The sequence below is a fragment of the Carassius carassius genome, chromosome 20 (assembly GCF_963082965.1).
Source record: "Carassius carassius chromosome 20, fCarCar2.1, whole genome shotgun sequence".
Lineage (NCBI taxonomy): Eukaryota > Metazoa > Chordata > Actinopteri > Cypriniformes > Cyprinidae > Carassius > Carassius carassius.
In genome coordinates this window covers 2,035,707-2,061,160 of record NC_081774.1, presented here as the reverse complement: position 1 = coordinate 2,061,160, position 25,454 = coordinate 2,035,707, and the positions used below count along the sequence as shown (strand labels likewise).

Below are 25,454 nucleotides of genomic sequence, written 5' to 3'. Positions count from 1 at the left end.
GAAATATTAGGCTAAAAATGCTTAACCTTAAATAAAATGAAAATTAGATATGCTGCCTTGCAACTAACTAAAATTACTAAAACTTAATTAAAATTTTACTTAAAATAAATTAAAGCTAAACAGGAAAAAATATAACTATAAAAAAAAGACAAAAAGTACTAAAATTATTAAAACTCTTTAAAATTTTAACTTGAAAATTAAGCTTAAAATAATATAAATATAAGATGAAAACAAAATAGAAAAGTTGCCTTGGCATCTAATAAAAAAAGTTACTACAAATGAAACTATTAAAAATTGTTTTTATTAATTGAGAAAAAGTTGGAATGAGATGAAATAAATATCAGATAAAAAAAAAATTTAATTAAAGAAAAATAAAAATGCAAAAAACTGAAATGGATAAAAATGACAAAAGCATAAACAACTAAAAACTATTAAAAATAATTTTCATTAATTGAAACAAGCCTGAAATATTACATGAAAACTTAATTTTTCTTTTTTGAAATGTCGCTTCGGCAGCTAAATGAAATTAAATAAGCTGAAGTACCAAAATTACTAAAACTAAAACTGACAAACTACAACAAACAAAAAAACAAAAACGGATGAAATGACAAAATCACAAAATTTTTAAAACTTTGAATTAAAAGGAAAACTGAAAATATAAAAATAAAAGCTAATTCAAAATATTAATGCATACTATAATAGTACATAAATAACACTAAAATAGCACCGTTGAGAGAGTGAGACATTATCATAAATGAAAACATACTAAAGCGCACACAATAATTTTTTGAGTAAATATTGGCTTTTGAACACTAAGAATTCAAATATAAGAGATACCAATGGTCCACTAAAGAAAATATCAGTGAAAACTCTTACCTCAAAAGCAAAAGCACAGAGCAAAAGGTGAAAAAAAAAAAAAAAGTTCTGTGTTCATCGTTTCTTACCTGGACTGTTGTCTCTCGCCGTCATCTGCATGACAAGTGCCATCTGCTTTCGTTCTGATAAAGGGTAGCCGAATAAAATGTTCACAGGTGTCGACTTCTTAGCCCCTGACTCCTTCTTAACTTTCTTCTTCTCCGGACCATCTTTGTCTGCAGTGAACAAGAAAAACGAGGAACAGCGCATGAGTACATCTCTCCTCTTACACTGATGCGTCTGATACAATTTATCCCCTTTAAACAAACAGCAGAAGTGAAAAACAGCATAGGAAACTCTCCGGCCTGACAGACACATGCATTAACCATCTAACGCCGTTCCCACGAGTCTTTGTGCGCTACTGAAATACATGCGATTGAGACAGATGCACCGGAGAAACCAAGAAAGTGTCAGTGTGTGTGCTCTATGGAAACGAATCGACGAAAAGCACAAAATTCCCGCAGAATGATGTAACCAAAAGTCTACGGTCTCTCTAAGAGTGAAGCAAAAAGCCTAGCAGACAGATAAGGTCATGCAACAGCAGTTAGTGTATTCTAACGGAACTTCTATTCGTTTCAGCCAGTGTTCTGATACAGAGGGAGGCTCAGGCGGAGACAGATAAACAAATGAAACCGTGATGCGTCTTGGACCGTTTGCAGCTGCTGGCGACTTTAGCAGAGGCAGTTACCTGCGTATATCCTGCAGGGAGGAAGTAATCTTTCTCCCCACGCATCGCTCGACTGCCTGGGGTCAGAGTCATCTACAGTGCAGAAGCAGAGAGGCGAGAGGAGGAGGGGGGAAGGGGTTCAGGGTTCGAGAGGTGGATGGGGAAAAGGGTGGACGGGAGAGCAGAGCACTGATTACACCCACAGGCTCCGCCCCTCACTCAAATGACAAATCACAGAACAGGGTTCAAAGATTCCGTGATGAATATTAAGAGCCACGGATGACATCATAAACCCAAATCCATCCAACTACCATCAAAAAAAGCAGGACATAAAAGACCTCAAAATTATACATTCACAAAGAGCTTCTGAAAATCTGCAATATTTGTTTGTTAATATTAATGCTATTTATGTTAACTAAAACGATTCATAATTGGTTTTCGTAACCGAAATAAAATGTTAATGTTATTAGAAAACAATATTTTATATATATATATATATCAACTTAAACGAAAATTAAACAAACTTCAAAATTAGAAATGTTGCATTGGCAACTAACTGAAATAAATGTAATTTGCAGTACTAAACTGAAACAAAAAATAAAAGCTATATAGAAATATCTATAAAAAGCAAAAATTAATAAAACAATATATATAAGAACTAAAGCTGAAAATATAATTTATAAAAGTTAATTAAAATAGTAACATACTATATAATAGACCATATGGAATATGGAATATATAATATGTAAATAGTAATAAAACAACAAGGTTTTAAGGCTAGGCTTTTATATTTTGTTTTAATTTTGTTATATTTTGAGATTTTCACATAAAGACAATAGTTATTTTAAGGTTATGCAACGAAAAAATATAAATATTAATTAACTATGTTGCGATGCCTATTTAATTATTACACATTTTTACAAAGCAAAATATCCGAAGTTTAGGATTTATTTAATTAAAAATGATGAAATTCATAGTTTTCAGACACTAAATTCTGAAACGTCCTGCTCTGTATTTTTGCATTATTACATAATTCTTTATAATTTTCACATGTAAATAATGCACTGAAAACAACACTTATATATATATAGTATCAGAAACACAAAGTGTTTATAGTTTCTATAAACACTCGTTATAAATAACACTTAGCGCTGTTTGATTATATGTTGTTTTAATATTCTAAGTGCAGCCTATTCTCATTAAGTCTTAATGTAGTAATTTTCATTATTATATTGTCTAAGTAGTCTTTTCTTATATAATAGTATTAAATGTATTTTGCTTTAAAACTACAGAACTGACACTAAAACGAGAGATTTCAGGCTCCATGTAAAGTAATGACGAGATATATATATATATATATATATATATATATATATATATATATATATATATATATATTTTTTATTACTCCCTCATGATCTTCTGCTCCTTTTTGAGTCAAAGCTATTGTGTTTTTGAACGAGACCCATGTATTTGATGAGGCTGGCTTAACCGTTACATAACACCCTTGAAAAAAAACCCCTATGGTACAGCTTGTGCAATAAAAACAGGTCTTAAAGTGACCAGGAGGAGGCGGCATTGAGGCACAGACACAAGCTAATAGTCCTTTCGGAGTGAATGTTAAACTGACCCGTGTCCGAATCCCGCTCCTCGTTCCGGGGCGGACTGACGGTGAAGGACAGCTTCCGTTTCATGGAAGACTTTGATTTCCCGTCTTTCCCCAGGATTTCACTCCGATCTAGTTTCGGGGTTTTGGCGAACGGAGAGATTTTCTCTTTACTCTGAGAGAAAGAAAGAGACATTATATGATATTAAATGAAAGAAGACACTAGCAGTCAAAACATGCTCTGTCTAACTTTGCAAGCACAAAACCTTGATCTGAATATAATAAACGGTTTGTATAACAGCATTAGTGCTCTAAAAAGAAGTTTAAGGTCTTTCAAGTTGGTCAAATGTAAACGCACAATAATAAAATTACTAGCAAGCTGTACATTTTCTTGTCCTTATTATATATGCATCCTAAAACCTGTTAAGGATTGATTCTGCTCACCTTCTTCCCCGCTGTCTTCTCCACCATGGCTCCATCTCGGTCCGATCCTGGTTTGGCCATGGTGCATCCTCTGACTAGCTGTGGCAGCTACCGCTCAAAGATTTCATCATGGGCCTGAAACACAAACAGACGACTAGTATGAGAGTAGTGTTGTCACGGTACCAAAATTTCAGTATTCGGTACTGATACCAGTGAAAATACATGGTTCTCTGTACCAATTTTGGTACCAAAGCAAAACACAAAAATATGCTAATTAAAAAAAAATAAAAATACTTTTTATCACTATAAATCAAACCAATGCCATTCTTAATACCTATTTACAATTGTGCTTTAAGTTTTTCTACAAGTAATATAATTATAAAAACTAGGGCTGTCAACTTTAGTGGTTTAGTCGACTAATTGGTCGATGACGTCTTGGTCGACTGACATTTATACTGGTCGACCTGTTGCATAATTTTATTTGTCTTTTTTTTCACCAATGAAGAAATTTTCATTGATTTACTCCTTGATATTTATTCCCTTATTACAAGTTATATATTACGGCATTCTAAATATAATTAGCCTATGTTTTATCCCAAACTTTAAATGCTTTAATTTAGACATAACAGCGCCAGAATTTAGCGCACCACGTGAACACTCGGGAACCGCACCTGTGGCTGGCTGCACTGCTGCTTCGCGCTCAGTAAGGAATAGAGGTAGTTTTGCTGTATTCATTCAGTTAGAACGCTACTTGTTTTGGCTTAGGCGACAAAATGTCCAAGGAATCTAAATCTTTTGTCTTGCTGCATTTAAAAAAAAAAAACGACAAGACCGTTACTCCAATCCTCCGAGGCTGTAGGTCTCGCATCTGATTTGTGATCTTCGCTTAGAATGGAGGCATACATGACAGTTACGGCCCATTTTATCGATGCAGACTGTAAAATGAATAGCGTTGTGTTAGAAACAAAGCAGATGGATGAAGCGCACACGGGAGCAAATGTCGCTGCGCGACTCACTCAAGTCGCGGACGCTTACCACATTCCACCAGAGAAGCGGGTGTCAGTGGTAACGGACAACGCTGTCAACATGCTCTCGGTGGAATTACTGAAGGGATCCGGTCAGTGGCCAGACGTGAGCTCCTCACTTTGCACTTAAAAAAAAAAATCACTTAATTTTTCAAAGAATTGTATTATTATTACGGTTTTATGTATTATTGATATTTTTTCGTTGTTGTTTTATAAATACTGTATGACAATTGTTTAATGTTCAATCAAAATGCAAAACATCGTGTCTTTTTTTTAGTCGACTGATCGTTTAGCAGGACAGGACTTTGGTCGACTAAGCATTTCTTTGGTTGACTACAGCCCTAATAAAAACAGTTAACAAGTTGAATTTGTCTTTTAATTAAATTTAAACATTTAATTTTTTGGTAATTTTTTGCTATTAAAATTAAAACATGGAAGAAATATTGTGTGATTTATTTCTTTAAAAAATAGTTTTATTATTTTTTTCACCAGAAGTAGCAGCATCACATACATTCTACTAAATAATAGTATGTAATTTAAATGTAATGTAATTTAAAAATAGTATAATGTAAAAACATTTATTTTGTCGAGCTAAGTGACTCAGAACAGTTCTGGTAATGTTGTTTATGTATTTATGTCCTCATTGAGACGGCAGATGCTGAAATCACTGCAAACGTCACACACTTCAGTCTCTGTAGTAAACAAACCATTCATTCATTCACACAGAGACGCGCAGAACATGCATGATTCAGATTTATATATATACGCACACACACACACACACACACACACATATACATATATGTGTGTGTGCGCGCATGTAAATACATTTAATCTTTTCAAAATATATGCATGTCACACCTATATTATGTAAACAATTACTATTTTGGATGTGATTAATCATTTGAAAGCACACATACACACATGCATATATATACACAAATATAGTTATATATAAAATAAATATTTTTAGCACATGATCTATGTTGAAACTATTTATACATCTCATTATGATTATCAGTGAATGTTTTGAGGAAATATTGTTCTCCTTAGACTTTGAAAACCCAAAAAATCTCAGGAACCAGAAAACACACACACACACACACACAACTTGGCAAGGGAAACATCTTACGCCACCAGAGAGAGACTTCAACTCAAAATCTATGGGTCCAAAAAATACACGAGACAATCTGTCAAAGTTAACCTCTGTGTAAGGAGAAGAACTGAGACAGCAACAATCAATCAAAGTCAGGAACAGTTTGGCACTTCTCAAGCCTGTCTGACATCAAAGCGCACTGAACGAACAAAAGTGTACAGGAAATACAAGAAAGCTTCCAGAAGTGGTGTTCTGATAAGTTATTAAAAACCACTAATAACAAAGAAATTCAAAAAGCCAGGGTTCATGTTTGGATCATCCAAGCTTTATTTTCCTGTTTTGGAGGTCATGGGATCAAAATGCAAAAAATGCAGCCATATTTTATGAATATTCACTTTATGACATGGTATTAAAGGTAAATGATATTGCCATATTATCTTGTATATATGTATTATCTTGTATATATATATATATATATATATATATATATATATATATATATATATATATATATATATATATATATATATATATATATATATATATATATATATATATATATATATATATATATATTATATATGTGTGTGTATGTATATATATATATATATATATATATGCATAAATGCATAAACACACAGTTTTTTGTCATATTTGATTGCTTAAAAGCTTTCTTGCTTTTCTTGGTCTTTCTATGGCTACAGTAACCATGCATCTGCATACATTTTTGTATCAACACAATAAAGAGCCTAAAGAATAAAGAGTTGTTTACACATCAAAACAAACTTCACATGAGCTGGCAGGCAAAACACTAGACCTTCATCTTTACATTATATTCTGCAGTTCTCTCAAAGCAACAAACGAGAAAGACACCCATTAGAGAGCGTCTGACGCTGACGGTTGGGTCTCTTCTGGGTGAAAGGCAAATCAGCAGAGACCCACAGACCTCAACAATACCTTCCCCGACAGACTAGAGCAGATGTCACGGAGCAGAGGCTCCTGGGAAAGAACATTTCCACGACACCTGACACCCAGCGGGATGGAGTAAAAACCAGCCTAGTCACTCCCTCTGAGAAAGACTAGGTGACGAGGAGAAAAGAGCTGCACAGCGTCTGCGTGCATCATTTTGTGTGTGACAAATGTGTTACAACTGCACCACAAGATTTCCTGTGCCAGCTTAAATACCGTTCTACACACACAGCCTCTTACACCCAATAATCCATCCTCTCTCAAGTTTCACCCTCACAAACAAGTTACAACCGGACTAGTCAGCTTTTAAAAACAAAGTTTAAATCACGCTTAAACCAACCCATTCGAACCAACCAACTTCTTAGAAGTTTGTGCATTTTTGATATGGCCAATATTAACATTTTAATAATCTCAAAATGATGTTTCATACCCTACGTGTACACATCCTCCTATCAACATCACAAATAGCATGCTATTGATGCATTAGTCCTGATGTATCAGACTTTTATCATTTGAGTCGTATTCTATAGCAACCGGAATCTAAAACGGATTCAATGTTGCATAATTTTTCACACTATATTTATTATAAATATAAAAGGGATCTCAGTGCACCCTTAATGACCAAATGACGACCACTTGTTGAAAGGAAAACCCAAGGATCATTTTTGAAAATGGACCTCAATTACAGTAAATTGGTGTGAAAGGGCTTCACAATTCAAATTCAAATTCAATTCAAAAAAGCTTTATTGTCTATCCCCACAGGGGTAGAAAATTGTCTTTAGACAAAAGGCTCAACAAACAATATACAACTATCAATACACCGCTAACAACAATAAAATACAACAGACAACCACACAATTTAAGATAACCCCCTCCCCTATTTCCTATTTAAAATGTCAACGGCCGTCGGGATAAAAGACTTCTTATATTTGGCCTTTTTCGCCAAAGGTACTTTAAATCGTCTACCAGACGGAAGTAAATCAAATGAGCTGTGCAGAGGATGAGCAGGGTCTGTCACAATAACAGTTTTAGATAATACAAGCTTTTCAACAGTATATAAATCCAAATAACTGCCGACTGTAAATGTTAACATCTGGAAAATATATAACAAAAACTACTGATCAAATGTTTGGAATAATTTAAGATTGTTTAATGGTTTTGAAAGAAAAGTCTTTTCTGCTCACCAAAGCTGCATTTATTAGAAATTCATTAAAGCTGCATTTATTGAAAATACAGTTTTCATGTCAATAAATGGTGTAAAATTGGTTTCATAGTATACATTCAAGATGAACATGAATCGGTCACTTTGAAAACAAATTAATATTAACCAATAAACAATTTACCATTTTAATGGCTGGTGACATCAGCTTGATTTAAAGGCGAAGCAAGTTATTAACCTGCACAGAAAAAAAACCCTAGTTGTATCAACAATTTTCACTCAAATTGCTAGTAAATTTTGCAAATAATTACAAATAAATTTAAGTACACAATGATTTTAAAATGAAAGTTTGAAGTAGAAAAACAGAAATGGTATTTTCTTGTAAAACCCAATAATCTTTGTTTACAATTTTTTTTCTTATAGTTTGCTTTTAAAATAACATGCACTTAAGAGGTTGCATTAGTCTTTTTATTTTACTTGTGTATTTTCCTAAAGCAAAACTAACTAAAAGTTATCTTGTCTGCTCCTTCCATGTCTAACATAATCCGTTTAAGATTTCACCCAACTCTTCACCGGAACCCAAAAATTTAAAATTCAACACCAGGAAACAGCATTCATTTTTTTGTGTGCACTCTAGGTAGTCGTCAAAATGAATATTTCATGGGTTTATTCCCTCTGAAGTTCTTTGTTATCATGAAATCCCTCACATCCATGGGCCTGGCATCACAGAGAGACGTCAAACACTCTGAGGAAGCTTGGAAAGATGGTTTTCTGCCCCAGAAACGAACCTCAGTCGTGATTACAATACGCCGTTTACATCACAGAGGCACAAAATAACATTCAATTTTATTCAGGAAGCACACGGATGGAGGACTGTACCAGCGCATGCAAACTGCCAACTAAATTTCAGTGAACTTTTGGGAAGCAAATGACTAGGTTTATTCCTGCCTCTGAGACGTGAGATGAAGGCAAAAACAGGCATGCAGAAAGACAGGGGCCGGAGCCAGGGAATGGAAACACAAACAGAGCGCTCCAAACCCTCCAGCGCATGACCTCAGACTGCCACCTCTACTGGGACAAGAGCAGTGGAACGACTGACGAGCCTGGTTTATTCTCCCAGAAGCCCCACCAACAAACCACCCTGTGTGGCATCACCACATAAACATCGAGCATGACGGCTCTGTGTGTCCTCTTGACCCAGAAACGGACAAATAAACTATGTGAACAGCTTTGGAAAAGAAAGAAGTACAGAACAAATATTGTAAAATGGATTGTTCCAGATATCGTTTTAAATTTGTAGGACGCCTGATAATTAATGGTCAACGGATATTTCGGCAAGGCCGATATATCGGCTGATATTTGGCATTTTTCAATAAGTTTTTCTGCTTGGCCGATGTGTTGGCCGAGGTAGGACGTTTATTTTGACAGCACTGAGAACGGCAGCACCTGAATGCACACAGCTCACATTCTCCCCCTTGTTTACTGTTGTTGTTAACAGTTCTGTCTAATATGGATAGAATTCGGTCTAATAATCAGATAGAACGGTTACACTAAGGAATTAATGTATACAGAAAATATTATAACGATTGCTTTTATATTATTAGTAATACAGCATTAAAGGCAGGGTAGGTAAAAAATGTATAAAAAACTTTTTTTTCCAAATTTGTTTAAACTATTTATATATCAATACATAATTAAAATGTAAGTACTCTGAAAAAGAAAGTATAAAAATCGAGTATCTGTAGACCTCTCACGACTGTTTTTAAAGACAGCTCATTATTTCCATTCACTCCACCCCCTCCCTTCTGGGCTCCTATAGATTATTTATCGCCTCTACTACGGCTCGCTAAGTAATGTTATGTTAGCTATATTACGCAGCTACGTGTGCTAATGACACATGCTTCATGAAAAAATAAACAAAAAAATATGTATGATCAAAATACAAAAAGAAAGATTTACCTGTCCAGCAGAAATAAAGCCATCAAGGAGTCACTTTTCAGCCCCTTGAGTTCCCTCAGTTCTCGCCATCGCTGGAAAGCCACGCCGATATTAACTCTTTTAGCGTTTTATTTCTTTGTTTATCCAAAGACTTTTTGTTCATTGCCTTTTCTTGTACTGTTACTGTCTTCCTTTTTTTGCCTGGTTTGCCTTCACTAACTGCATAGGCTGGTACTGTGAATTTTGCTTGCCGTTTCTCTGCCATTGTTTTGGTATTCCTAGGATCCGTGCCTCTTGAATTCCTCAAATCAAACGTGCGCGCGCAAGTGGGCAGGTCATGTGTGGCAAAAGGGTGGTTGCCATGGTTGCGAGAGAGTGACAGTCGCCTAAGCCAATCCTATGTTTCGTCCCGAATGGAAATAATGAGCTGTGTTTAATACAGATTAAACGGTCTAGAGTCACTCGATTTTTATACTCTTTTTATCAGAGTACTTACATTTTAATTATGCATTGATATATAAAGTTTAAACAAATTTGGAAGAAAGTTGTTTATACATTTTTTACCTACCCTGCCTTTAAGCAAATACGCATTTATATAAACAAATCTTTTGAATTACTAATGAAAATTTATTTTCACAAACCTTGCAAACTTAGTCGAATCCAGCTGTGAGATCTTGTGAAGTGTGTATGTGTATCCAGCATGATCATGTGACCTCTGCTTGATGGTTAGTCCATGTGAATTGAATGCTTTAAACTTTAAACTTGTGAATTCAAATTATGCTGACACTTTGTGCATTCGCCCACTGTCATATTCATGTCATTTTCACTGTGTGCTGTATGTAAAATGAGGCTTTATCCTGGCTTTACTTGAAAAATATGTTTCCCAATGCACAAAAACTTCCCAGAATACTGAGTGCCCTGTTGGTTACAGTGTTTACTTCTTTTAATTATATTTTTATTAAATGTTTATTTATTTGTGAAAAATACTTGTCCATTTAAAGTACAAGTATGTTTATTTTACACATTTATTTTTTTATCCATTGTCAAATGATTTCAAATTTCTAAAATATTAATAAAAATATATATCTATAATATCGGCATCGGCTGTCAAAAAAATAAAAATAAATAAATATCGGTCAACCACTACTGATTATCACAACAAGTTTATGCTTTGTAAGCTTTGATATTAGTTTCAGTTCCAAATTCTGTCAATTTCATATCAAAATTCAAACAATAAATGTCATGTTTACACTCTTTTCAAGCATCAAGACACTCCTCAGTTCAAACTACATATATAACCATTAATCTCTTCCTCTTTACTACTAGTTGTAGCATGAAATAAACATTAAAGAGTATCAGAAGTATGTTGAAATAGTCCAGTTTACTGTATAATCTCTCATATAGATCACATTATATCACATCATTAAATCTTATCACATTTACTTCAAAAAAGCCATTCAATGTCCATAGCTTGAGATTGAGCTAGAAAACGTCTATAGTGGAGTATTTGGATATGCACTATATAACATTTATTATGTTTTTACTTTTTTTTACATGTTTGAATAAATCCGTCATGAAAATCAGTTATTACAGCCACGGCTTAAATATTAATTTCAAAATACAAAATGAAGTAGAAAAAAAAATTCAATTAAAAAGTTATTATACAATGTTATTCTAATAAAACCTGATCTATGTGCAATTTAAATGTTTGTATAAAATTCAACAAGTTGTTATATTTTACAGAATTAGTTGAGAGATTTTTTTCCTTGAGAAAAAAAACTGATATACTGAATCTGGTATATTCAAATTATATTCAAATCAAAAGGAAACAAACTTTAAGTTGCTCAAAAACAATTAAAATCATGAAATTTGTGTCAATGTCCAGTCTAATAAATAGCATGAATCAGTGTGTGTAAATACATCTACAGTACGGCAAAAGGACAGGCAGATGATGCTGCAATTGAACACACGAACGTAATCCAGCAGCACCACGCTAAAAAAACAACAGGAAACTGTAATCAAATCTTCAGAGGTAAACTGTTTACCATCGGCCAAATATTCTCTGAACGGAGAAACATTGAGTCACAAAACCTGCCAGGAATCCAGAAACAAAGACAAATCAGAGCAGAGGGAATCGTGCCACTTTCTTGGTGGGCAGGAACATTAAGGCCAGAAAAGAGTTTGCAAATGCAAACATGGCTAAACTAACTCAGCGAGAGCATTTTTAAGCATTTGCTTCACCATGAGAGTAATTGACTTAAAAGTAAAACTGATTGTAGAACAACAGTTTAAGCTAATGTCTGCTACAGCACCGGTTACAGCCACATGTTCTTCCATTGTATTAGGAATTGCGGTTTGACATGCAAGAACATACAAAAATAAGCTTGCGTAGCTTTGAAGCTTTTGCGTTTATAATTATGACAGTCAATAATTAGTCAATGTCATAATTACATTTACATTCAGTCATTTTGCAGACGCTTTTATCCAAAATGACTTACAATTGGGGAATACATAAAGCGATTCTTCTTAAGAGTAATGCAAAGTTTCAGGCATTTGTTCAAATAAGTACAAGCTAGAAAGGGAAGGAATAAATGAAAAATGAAAATGAAAAGGAATAAAAGAAAGGTTTTTTTATGTTATTTTTTAAATGTATAAATGAAGTCAAGTAGCGTTGAAAGAGATACGTTTTCAGCTCTCGCTTGAAAATTGTCAGGAATTCAGCATTCCGGATAGGGGTGGAAAGATCATTCCACCAGCCAGGAATGGTGAACGAGAATGTTCTGGAAAAAGAAAAATAATTATGACCTAGAAAGTTAAAAAAAAATTATATATATATATATATATATATATATATAAATTCACACAAATCTTAATTAGTAACGAAAACTGTAAAAAAAAAAATAATATATATATATATTTACAATTTTTTAAGTCAAAATTATGACGGTCAAAATAACAAAAATGGCTTTGACTTGAACAAATGACTTTGAATTAGAAATACAAATACATACAAATCATAACAATTATGACAGTCTTGGACAGTCTACTAAGACTTAATTATAATTCAAAGTTAACAAAACAAAAAAAACTTTGAAAACAAATTATAGTTATAGATTGATTTGTATTTTTATTACTTTTCTGATGACTATGTGATAATTATGACTTACAATATATTAAATGCTTAGAAATATGTCAGTCAATTTTGACATGTATTTGTTTGTAAATGTAATTAAAAATATTTACAAATATTGACCACAATTCAGCATATTAACTGGAATTATTAAGAAATTTCCCCATGCCTATGTATAATCTTTGTTGCAACATTTTGTAATGTAATGGCTAGGCCTGTCACGAAACCAACTTTTTGTTGTGCCAAAAAATTGCCCCAGAATTTTTTTTGCCATTTTACAGACCATTTTATGCCACTGAATCTAAAATAATAATGTAACAGCATAAAATGCAAGAAGGCCTACACACTTCCAAATGACAACAAACTTTAAATTTTTGAGAATATTTAGATTGTAGAAATTAAGTATTCAAATATTAGATACCTTAAAAACCTTAATAAATAGTAAACTAAACCACGTTATGTACAAGAAGCTGCAAAAGGCGCAAGTGGAATGTACAAAACATGGTGACATAAATTTTAAGTAAATATAATGGGCAATATATTGAGTCACCAAAAATGATTGAGGTCATTTGCATATATTACGCGAGAAGTCGATATTGTTTATTGCGACAGGCCTGGTAACAGCATACAAAAATAATCTTGCATAGCTTGAAGCTTTGTGTTCAAATACTTGCATAATGAAATATGTTTTGAGATTAAAGGGATAAACAACCAAACCTGTATGAATTTTTTCATCTGTGGAACACAAAAGAAAATATTTAGAAAAATGTCTCTTTAGGCTATACAATGAAAATCAATGGGGACCAATCAGTAGCTACGTTTACATGCAACCAAACAATCTGTTAACAATTGGATTGATGGCTAAATCAGACTAAAAAGCCTTTGTGTAAATGTTTAAATTGATCAGATTAATCTCGATCCCAATGAAACTTCGATCTGACTGGAAGCAGTGGTGTAGACCTGAAACATTCTGATCCATAAGAAAAATATTAATAATGTAAACGCTTGAATACCACTTTTTTTTCCTCAATCAGATTAAAAAATACCTTAAGTTTGGGATTCATATAACCAGAACTTTAAGAATCAGACCGACAGATATTATACACAAACATACCTAATGTTGTTTTGGACTTACATTGTACAGACAAAAACAGTATAATCAAAGTGTAAATAATTCTGAATATATTTTTATGTTTCAAAAAATAAAGGAAGTCATGCAGGTTTGGAACGATGCGAAGGTTGAGCTAATGATCCCATAATTATCATTTTTGACTGAACTTTCCTTTTAAATTTGCAATAATGGTCTGACAGACAAAAGAACATGATGGGTGTGGCTGTAATTATTACTAAAATGTACTGAATTATTATTTATTTAATTATTATTACTGAAATTTACAGTGTGAAATTTCTGATAGTTCCTTTATAATGCTGTAGACACACACATGCTACGATACATCCTATCTGTAAGAGTCCAAAATCCCAAAACTATTTACGCTCATATCTGCTATCTCAACAAAAAGGTAATTCATACCCCTGGACCACTTTTTTTTTTAATAATAAAGGTGCTGCTATCCTCAGCGCGCACTGCAGTCTGCTATTCAACCTCTGCAATGCATCACAAGACAATATCCAAAGCCCTGAAACGTAGTGCATTTCTAATATAACCGTCGCATGTTATAAACACCTTCATTTTAATGTGATCCCACAGGTACAATATAACACAACCATACCTGCTTAATTGCTTTATAAATCACATAAATTAACAATGCAAAAATTCATTAAAAAGCTTTTTTATTAAGCAAATTCATTAACAGGCCTCAGTACTCAAGAGAGCAATACTGTATCCTTCAGATGTATGTGGTTTAAACTGGATGTGTTATTATTCAGGTATCTAGGTATAAACACAAAGAGAGTTTAAGTGATGATAACTACTTGCTCTCCAAGATTCTCTTCATATTGTTGCTCTCAGAAAAATAAAAGCGACTGTAAAAGCAATGCACCAATGAAACACATACTTGCAACGTATGCAATTAGAGCTGGAAATCTTTTAAGTGGTTAAATGGGTTTACATTGATATAAAAGTCAATTTAAAAATGATGAAAATTAAAGTGTAAATAAGTCTTACAGACAGGTAGTGCTAATGAATTTCATTGACGCCATGGGCTAAATTTGATTAGTGCTCCTGCTGTACATGACATTTTAAAGATGAAAAACGAATGCCTTCCGGATCCAAAACTGAGAAAATACAATACTATGGAGTACTCAATACTCAATACTTGAGTCAGAATTTAAACTTGATTTATATGCATTTTTGTAAAAAAAAAAAAAATTCTTAAATTTTATAAATTTACATAATCTACTCTACACAATGCGGATTTTCCCGTTTTTCAACATTTCCCATTACTTTTTTGGTAATTCTATGACATTCTTTCATATTCACCATGGAAATATCAAAGTAGGATATAGATATATATCAAAATAGCATTGCATAGAATCCCTGTACCATAGTAATACTACTGCAGTATTTTTGTATGTGTAAAGCCAGAGTTTGCACAAATGCTTTACAAATGAAATGCTGGTTAGACAGAATTTTCCATTTACTGTGACAAGACAAAACAGATTTTTAAGCAATTGTCTGATACAGTAAGCACACGATTTACACATAATACAGAGCAGAGGACCACAGTGAAAACAATCATAGCGCACGCAAATCTCCGTAATGCCATCTCTGTTTACTCACAAAGGGCTGGCTTTGGTCAGTCTATAAATAATGTAATATACAACATAATTACTGCTGTTAGCACTAACATATTCACTTCTGGAGGTGAAGACCCAGAAATGACCCATAATGCTTTTGGATTTATACAGGGATTTAGTGTTGGCGATATGGCCATTTTTCAGATCGTCATATGTCAGCCCGTGAGATCGACGATACACGATATTATCGTGCATGGGTGTAGCAAGAGAGAGACTCTTTGTTCTTGTCATAGCATAACTATTTGGTGTTTTAAACCACGCAGGTGCGCGAGAGAGAGCCTGTGGAATCACCAATAATCGAAAAAATATACTTTCAAACATACTGATAAACTAACGTTAAATATAAAAATACTGTATTTAAAACAGCTAGTTCATATATAGTTGGACACAACGGTCATATTGCGCGTCCTGTGACAAATTTGCTGCATCTGCGCAAGAAAGTTATCAGTCTAAATATTCTGCAAAATCAGACAACGGTGAAAATCAATAGTAGATTTAATTTAAAGTCCATCAGTTTAACACTAATATTGGACATAAACGAACACATTAAATATAAAGTATTCAAAACAGGTAAGTTGATATATTTGGAGTAAAGTTGAATTGAACTTATGCATCAGTCATACAGCGCTCCGGACCGCGCGCCTCATCACCACATAGTGGTGTGTTATAAAAGTTAAGTGATTAGTCTTTAAGAGAAGGACTACGTGAGAACCACAATGGATGATAAGTTCGCTCTGCTGCCTTGTTATTATTTTGTCTTTATTTGCAATGCCAAGAAAGAGTTAATCTCTCATGTTTGAGAAGAGCGCGTTGCCGTGAAGCAGCCATTAAATGTGTGGGAAGCCAACTCGTTTTCTATCGCTTTCATTTCATGGATTTAACAAGTTATCCGAGTCGAAGCGTTACAATGACTAACATTACAGGCTCTAATCCTCTTTTGCGTGTGTGTGAAATGCAGTGCTGAAGTGAAATAGCTGGGCAGTTTGACAGCTGCATTATAATAGGCCGCCTAATAATAAAAAAAAAATATTATTATGATTATTTAATACATTAATAGGAGAATGAGCCTAATATCGTCTTGACTATCGACAGAGACATTTGCTTACGTCGATATCTCTGACTATCGGCGATACATGATACTATCGTCAATCGGCACAACCCTACAGGGGTTACTGAAGAAGGAAAACAAAAGGACACCACATAGTTCAAAACTATGAAATGAAAAAAAAGTATTTCACAGAGGAAGTGTCATGACAGAGTTCAGATGGCACTTTTGTTTGCTAAACATCTGCTTGGTGATGCATTCGGAGGGATGGAAAGTGTTGTAGTGTGAAAGGATGCAACAACTGCATGTCGTCATCAGAATGAGTTGGCATTGTGCTAAGTCTTTCCAACAGCACTATATTTCTCATACTAAATACACACTGCAGAGGAAGAGAAAGCTGCAGGCCTTTGCTGAAACCCTCTGCAACGGCACAGCTCTGATGTTTTTGAGACGACACGCTCTTAGAAGTCCCGTGCGTGAGTCACAGACAGTTGCTACAAATAAAAATCAGGAGTAATGAATCCAGCAGTGACACTAAAGCTTTATGTAATAGAAAGACATTAATTATACCTCAAGCAATTCTGATTATCTGCAGTGAAAAAGAGTGCAAACAAAACTTATACGATAAAGTATTTTTTTTTTTTATTTTAATTAATGTTTGAGAAGCTTGAAATAATTTGAAAATTTACATTTGAAGTGTAAACTAAACATACTTGTACTTTAGATGGCAACTTCCCTGATTCTACTACAGCATTTTTCACAAATAAAGAAATATTTTAAAATAAATTTAACAGTGTAACCAACAGAGCACTTGGTAATCTTTATAGTTTGTGTGCATTGGGAATCATATTTTTTCAACTAAAGCCAAGATAACACTCATTTCACATGCAGAACGCAGTAAGAATTACATGAATATGACAGTGGGCAAATGCATAAATCAGCATAGTTTAAGTTTAAAGTTGTTCGCGCATCTCTAGTGAAGCCGAACTCTCCTCCTATCCAGATTAAATTTTCATAGATTGACTGTCACGCAGAGCACACGCGATCAGGCAATATACAGATGGAGAACGTGAAAACACACCGGCCAAGCACAAAAAATTTTATCGGCCGATGTAGATATTTGAAAAATGCCAAATATCAACCAATATATCAACCTTGGCAATATATTGGTTGACCACTACTATTTCCAGTTAATTAAATACTTGTATAAATAATGGAACTCATTTCATTTTATTATTTTGTCATTATTTCTGGTACTTTAAGAAAAGATCAGTGGCCGGATTCACAGAATCTTAAGAAATAAATTAAGAAATGTCTTAAGATAAATTCCACGAAGTTCGTAAGAATGCTCTTAAGTGCAATTCTTGAAAAATTCTCAAATATATTCTTAAGAACATCTTAATTTTTTTCTTAAGAGGAAAATAACAGCCGTTATCTGAATGAATACATGACGCACTGCTAAACTCAAACTATTGTATTTTTGAGCTTCCGGTAGATTAACGTTACTCTAATAATCATAATAAGCACGCACCATAGACTGTATATTTTCGTTCCAACTTTGACACATTTTTAATGTGGCCCATTTTTGAACAGTTACAATAGCGTGTCTCAAGCTACAGTTATACGTTTCATTCATTTTTGTGCCGTGTTTTTGCACTCTCATCTGAGTGAACGCTTCCGGTATTTAAGACCGCGCTTCTACAGCAAATGCGTCCTGCGCATTCATATGCGATAAATACTGCCAAAGATTATGTATTTATAAGCAAAAATGAACTGCATTCAATTAAAGCTCCGTATCTGACTCGTTTTAGAGTTGCTAATGAGTTGCTAAGTCAGCAAAAAGCAGCGTCACACACAGGCTAATCATGAGCGATCATGTTCACATTAACAGTCATCGCTGTCCCTTCAGAAAACTTGTGCACATCCCTAGTCCTCCTGTGTATTATATGTAGCTGTTGTTGTAATGCTTAAATTTAACAATTAATTTGAAATAATAACCAATAACTTCATTAAATAATTATTATTGTTTTGATTTAAGACAAGTCTGGCACTGTCCTAAAATTAAGTTATTTACGATGATTTTTAAGAAGATTCTTTTCAAGAATTTGTTCTTAAGACAAAACTTAAGAAGAATTCAATCTTAAGAAAAAAAGATAAGAATATTCTCAAGATTAATTTTTAAATATAAAAATAATATAAAAAGATAAAAATATTCTTAACTTTTTTCTAAAGTTAAAAAATAAGAAAACAGCAGTTAAGAAGAAATTTCTTACGAATGTTTCGTGAATCCAGACCCAGATAATTAGTACAAATTAAAAAGAAAATCTTTGGCATGCTATATTGTATAAAGTAAAACAAACTTATTAAACTAGGAAATGTTTATTCAAATTTAAATTAATATTATAACTGATGGTTTCAATTGAAATATGGTGTATTTTAAATGTGTGGTTCTTACAATTCTAAGTTCAATACAACTGCCATTTCTCTGTAATTAATTGTGTAATGCATTAGTTGCTGAGTGAAAATGGTTTCTATATTATTGTTTTTTCTTCAGTAGAATCAATACAGATCTGTTGACTTGTAAATCAATAAACTAGATCACAATTATGAAGCAAATTATTGACAAAATAAATAAACTGTCATAATTTTGACTCTTTAATATAATTATGAATTTATTGGTATGCATTTTAATTCATAGTCATTATTATGAGTCAAAATTATGACCAAAAAACAACTTCTGCAATAATGGCAACTTATAATGCATTAATACAAATACATACAAATCACACATCTAAAATCTAAAATTTTGTTGATTTTGAATTCTTGTCTTTGTTATGACTATTTGTATATATTTTAATAAACTTTAAGTCATAATAATGACCAAAAATCAACTTTAATTACCAAACACAAGCAATTTAACTTTAATAATAAAAAATACCATGAAGTAATTTTACTGCAATTCATTAATTGACTGGCAACTTCGAACAACTAAATTCTTCCTGTTCTACCAACTTAAACTAACACAACATGACATCAAGTCCTTTCTTCATCACTCTCAATTAACATGAAGTAGCGTAGTATAATACAGTAAAATGTCATTTATCTATAGTGCTGTAAATACAGCAAAATGTCTACATCAGGACATACTACAAGAAAAACTATGCATTAAAACATAGTAAAACTACACACACATTTCTTTGTTATTTATCAGGACATATACAATACTTAGTAAATACAATATTTTTTTTTAATGATTACAGACCAAATCAAACCCACACTATACTCCTACAAGATTGTTTTTTTTTTTAAATAAACATTGTTTACTCTATTCTTGAGTAGTTTTAACCAACAAGTTCATCCCCAAATATGGCCAAAAGGGAGGTTTATCAGATTTAGCTCACTTCTGAAGACAAATTTGTCCCTGAAGTGCATCTAAGTGAACCCACACACACACGTTGGACGGCATGTGAAAGAGCCACATGGAACACAGTAACTTGATCTAGTGACTGCAGAGGAGGACAGACACGCTAAGAATAGTTTCTACACACAGCACACGCTCACAGCGCACATGTGGACGCTTGAAAACCTGTATTTTGATGTGGAGTAGCAGTGAATGAGCACTAATCTGAGAGAGTGTGTGGGTCGAAATGACCCAGTCACACTTTCATAACGTAAAGAGTTATTAATCATCGCGTGATGGGAATTTTTAGATTTTGTTTTTTATTTCAATGACATTGTGTTCTCTGTTTCAAATTCAAAATACATATATTACACCCTAATATACATATTCACACATTCAGGGTGGGTGTTATCGATCAGACCAACCAAAAAAAATTTTGAAAATGAAAATAGGGAATCGATTTTAACCAAATATGTACACTAATCATTTTAAAATAATGAAACAATTGAAAAATATAGATGTAACAAAACTCACAAACAAGCAGAAAAAGGAAATAAAGAATTCCGAAAGTGCAGTATGCATTGCGAAAGCTAGACAGAAAATAGCAGCAATTTTGCGCGTCTATAAGACCCAGTGACGTCGAAAGCAACATCTTATGCTGTGTTCACACCAAATGCGAATAGAGCGTCTGGCGCGAATGATTTCAAGGTTAAGTAAATGTAAAGACGCGGTTACGCGCGTCTAGAGGTCTCGTGTGGTTTTTGAATTGCCTAAATCATAAATGCAGCCAGGTTGAAGCCTGCAGTGATGTTTTTCTTTTGTTATGGCAGCCGTCCCCTCTGCATATATTTTTTCGAGAATGTTGCACTCCTGTTGCTGTTTGTTATTCTGCACAAAAGTTCATGCCAATAAATAAGAAATATTGCTGACTTGTGCGTTTCCAGCGCTCTCTTTACGTTCGTCTGTTATTTGACGTTGAAAAAGGAAACGTCTTTTTTTAGACATGGAAAATCGATTTTACAATCGATTCAATTAACACTTATGTCTTAAAAATCGAAAATGATTTTTCACAAAAGTGACAGCCCTAGTGTTAACATTTTACTTAGCAAATGAACACATGATGCACAATCAAAAAAACAACAAATCATATGTAACCTTAAATTAAAATGAATTACCTCTTAAACAACTGGTGTTGCATTTTGATAAATAATACCCTAAAGACAATTAGACTTAATTAACTTGCATTCAGTTCACAACCAATCAAATCCCAATCGCTAAAATCAAGTCCTATTTTTCATTTTTAAATATTCCGTTTTCCTAGTAAAATGTTAAATAAACTGCAAATTAGGGCTGGGCGATATATATCGAATATTAGCGATAATATCGGAATAATTTTGACGACGATGTACAATTTGAATATATCGGGAATATCGAATATTTCAAATTCAAGCATACTTTCCCAAAAGAACGCGCCGAATGTCCAAAAAAGGAACCTGTAACTGCTGACTGCTCTACGCCCCTCTGCTACAAGAGCTTTAATGATAGCAGTTGCCAGATAACAAGAGTTTAAATCTCCGAATCAGAGCTCCACTGTTAGAAGGATACATTTTCTGCCCGGTGTTTGCTTATTTTAAGCAATCTGGCAACCATGCGCACGTGCTCACTCCTCATTGCGGAAGAGCCGCTGACGATAATCTGAAAACACTAACAAGCTGGAATTGAGCGATCTAATGAAAGCGTCGTTCAGACGGTCTGTGTTCTGTCGTGAGATCTCAACCGTATTGTTTGCGTTTGTGATCGCAAAATAAATGCACTTTCTCGACCGCTGATGTTTGAATAGAGAAACATAGGCTATGGCCATTTGGAATTACTATTGGGGAATTTCACTGATATATGTTTACCAGTTTCCATAATATAGACAAAGAGAATGCAAAAGTCTTTGGTATTCATTTATATATATTTATATATAAGAAAAAGCTATGTGCTTCAGCAACTAGCTCCCCATCTAAGAGGGTTTTAAGTGTCAGTAGGAACATAGTTTCATGCCACAGAGCTTCTCTTAAAACCACAGACAGTTGACAGACTTGTGTTCTTAGCTTAAAAACTTATTAAAAAAATTTAAATAAAATACTTATCCTAGTTGCATAGTTTAAATTGTGAATTGCATGCACTAAAAAGTTGACAGAATGCACTTTCTGTAACTGTTACTTAATTTGCACTGCTTCAGTTACATATAGGCCTACATGTATTCATTTAATAAAAAGCAGTAAGTGATCTCTTGGTCTAGATTTTTTAACTGCTTAATTAGCTGTTTAATCTAAATAGTTTTTTTTTTTTTTTTTTTTTAAATGGGCAAAAGAAAATCATGTTTTATTTTTTATTATTTAAATGCAAATGCAAACATATCGAGATATATATCGAATATCGTAAAAATTTTGACAATAGAGATATAATTTTTTTTTGTATATCGCCCAGCCCTACTGCAAATAGACAAGTCTGAGTTAAATGGTATAATTGCGAATAGTTAAGTACTATAATAAAGGTAACAGTTTTCAATAAGGTTCAATTCTGCTGCTGTTTATTTAAAATTTTAACTAATGTTAACTCATACGACTTAATGTTAAGAAAACTAATATTAGATGTAGAAATTAACTTAAATACATAATTATTGTTATAAAGTATTGCTCAAGTATTGCCCATGAGCAAAGTATTGTCTAATATACTTTAAAAGTATTTTAAGTATTATCAAATTCGCCAAAATATTTAATAAACAATAAAAAATTTTAAGATATGCATACAGAATCTGACATTTAAGAAACGTAAAAATAATTTGCTCATTTTATGTGTTTTTAAACAGACAGAGGAATAAAATCATCAAATCTGAAGGAATTCTTCAGACTATCCTGAAAATAATTATTTTTTAAGATCCTCTGCAATGAATGCGAAGTGAATGCGAAGTCGAGCTGTGATTGGCTGCTGCTGAATGTTATATGACATAGCCAAGCTTCCAATTAAAAGAAAAGCATTTTACATTTGGGCATTTACCAACACACACATTAACACTCATGCTCAAACATGAACACGCCTCACACAGCATACAAGTGCATAAATCACATGCAGATTATTACACAGAATATTCACAAAATGTGCTTCCAGGAGATCAGAACAGTCTTTAGTCTCAAACGCAGAACACACCCCTTACACGCTTTAAATAAAAAACAATAGGCCACTCACAGCTCGCGTTTCAGGCCTGACAGCTATAACAACATTATCTGAACATCCCACTGTCATTGGCCCAGTAAATGTACTTCCTTCACTCAACCGTCTGCTGAAATTATACAACACTCAATACAAAAAAAACCAGATAAAAACACTTCAACAACAAGAGCTCTGCTCAAGTGAGGTAAGTAATCCCTGATCAACCCAACCTCAAGAGTGACACGACACAACCGAGTCACGGCCAACATCTGTATTCCCAAGGAACACCACAGTCAAAATATGTTCTGCACCATAAGCAAAAAGCAGGAATAAGGGAATGGTTTTATTTTGCAACGTCAAAATTATAGACCAGAAGTATATTGGAGTCGGCGGACATGCATGAACACAATTACGTGGATCCGTTTCAAAACCAGTGAGCAATCTTGTCATTTACTGCCTACATAGGCAGCATCATTGTAAGTGACAGATTTAGAATGCATCCCTGCATACTTACCTACATACAGCAGTTGGCGAAAAACAGATTTTGGAGACCGATACCAAGTATCAGATTGATGTAGGACTGAAACTCAAATACAAAAAAATCATAAAGGCAAATTATTTGCCTTGAGGCTTTGTTTAGTCCATTTACTGTAAGTACACACAGAACACTGTGTTTCCCAACGGACCATTATTACTAATGCGCATCTGATAAATGCTGGACATAATAAGACTGTAAATCAATATATGGTGGCTATTTATGATGTCCCTAAGTTAGCTGTGTTTTGTGAAAGAATATGCACCACTCAAGATTCTTGATCATCTCATTCTCTTTCTGTGAAGCACACACATGCACAGACATACAAGTTATGCATAAAAATACCATTGAGAGTTAGTCAATATCACATGAATAGTGCCAGTTTTCACCTCTGAAAGTAAGCATGATTATAAATGTGATTCTGATTTTATGCAACAGTTCAATAAACAAGAAGTTAATATTAAGAGACTTACGTCTGAGTCGCTTTATTTCGCCAAGTAAAAATTATTCTTAACACAGCCACAGCCACATGATTCAGTTCAGTCGCAATGGCTTGCCGTTTTAATTTCCCATATGAAGTTAAGTTTTTAAATAATTGTACAAATCAGCAGTCCATGTTTTAGGTTAAAAATGACAAAATATTATTTACCATATTTTTCGGAGTATAAGTCACACCTGAGTATAAGTCGCATCAGTACAAAAATACATCATGATGAGGAAAAAATTGAGTGATTAAATGTAAGAATTTGAATCAAAATATGAAAAAAAAGGCTTTTAAAAGGTAAAAATGCCCATAAAATGTAAAAATCTATTTAAATATAATTTTTGTAAAAGATTAATTTCTATCACTGCTGTGAACTGAACAGCACACCGAATATAAAGGATATCAAAAACAAGTTTTACACACACAAGTATGTAGAGAGCCATTAGAGGGTTTATTCTCCAAACAACTCTAATTTAATGTTGCAAAAAAAATGTGTTTAGGAATTGTGTTTTTCCATGATATTTTGAACAGTTTTAAGTTTTAGTCAAGTCTTTTGATTAAAAAAAATTAGTTTTAGTCATCTAAATTGTTTTGTTGTACAGTATATTTAGTAAACAAAAATCTATCAAGTTTAGTTCAATTGTAATTTATTAAGTAGCTATTTCTCAACCAATTATATGTATGAAGTATGAACACGTTATTATTCCACAAATGGTAGTGAAGCAACACATATGACACTGATACAACTGTCACAAACTAAGTTTTGAACCAAATAAGACAACATACGATTTCACAGGCAACTTATGCATCACAAAATTGCACTAAATAACAAAAAGTTTGACTATGTTGTCAAGCTAATGATGAAATACTACAAATATTAAGTAAAACATTCAATTTATTAGATTTAATTTAACCAAATAGTGTATTATTCATAAAATAAACATTGACAACAGCTTGGATTGATGTTTTTCTACAGGATACTTTGTTAGGCATTGTGGGATTGCTTTATTTACAAAAGGTGCATCAGGTTATTGCGTTATAATTGGCCAAACCGAGTCAAGTCTTATAAAGCCTTTAAATGTCACCTATATAGGCAGCTCATGAGGT

At 33.3% G+C, this 25,454-nt stretch overlaps 1 protein-coding gene across 2 annotated transcripts in view; it reads right to left on the bottom strand.

Annotated features, from left to right (window-relative positions):
* Window positions 1-25,454, bottom strand: part of LOC132096006 (ankyrin repeat domain-containing protein 12-like) — a 56,430-nt gene that overhangs the window by 11,951 nt on the left and 19,025 nt on the right. Inside the window, exons 2-5 of one of the 2 annotated variants that reach the window (XM_059501114.1) lie at window positions 3,633-3,746; window positions 3,213-3,363; window positions 1,604-1,675; window positions 945-1,091 (exon numbers count right to left, since the gene is read on the bottom strand). In XM_059501114.1, coding sequence (XP_059357097.1) covers window positions 945-1,091; window positions 1,604-1,675; window positions 3,213-3,363; window positions 3,633-3,692 — 430 coding nt within the window. In that variant the 5' untranslated portion in view covers window positions 3,693-3,746. The remainder of the gene's footprint in view (window positions 1-944; window positions 1,092-1,603; window positions 1,676-3,212; window positions 3,364-3,632; window positions 3,747-25,454) is intronic. The other variant, XM_059501115.1, reaches the window with a different exon arrangement.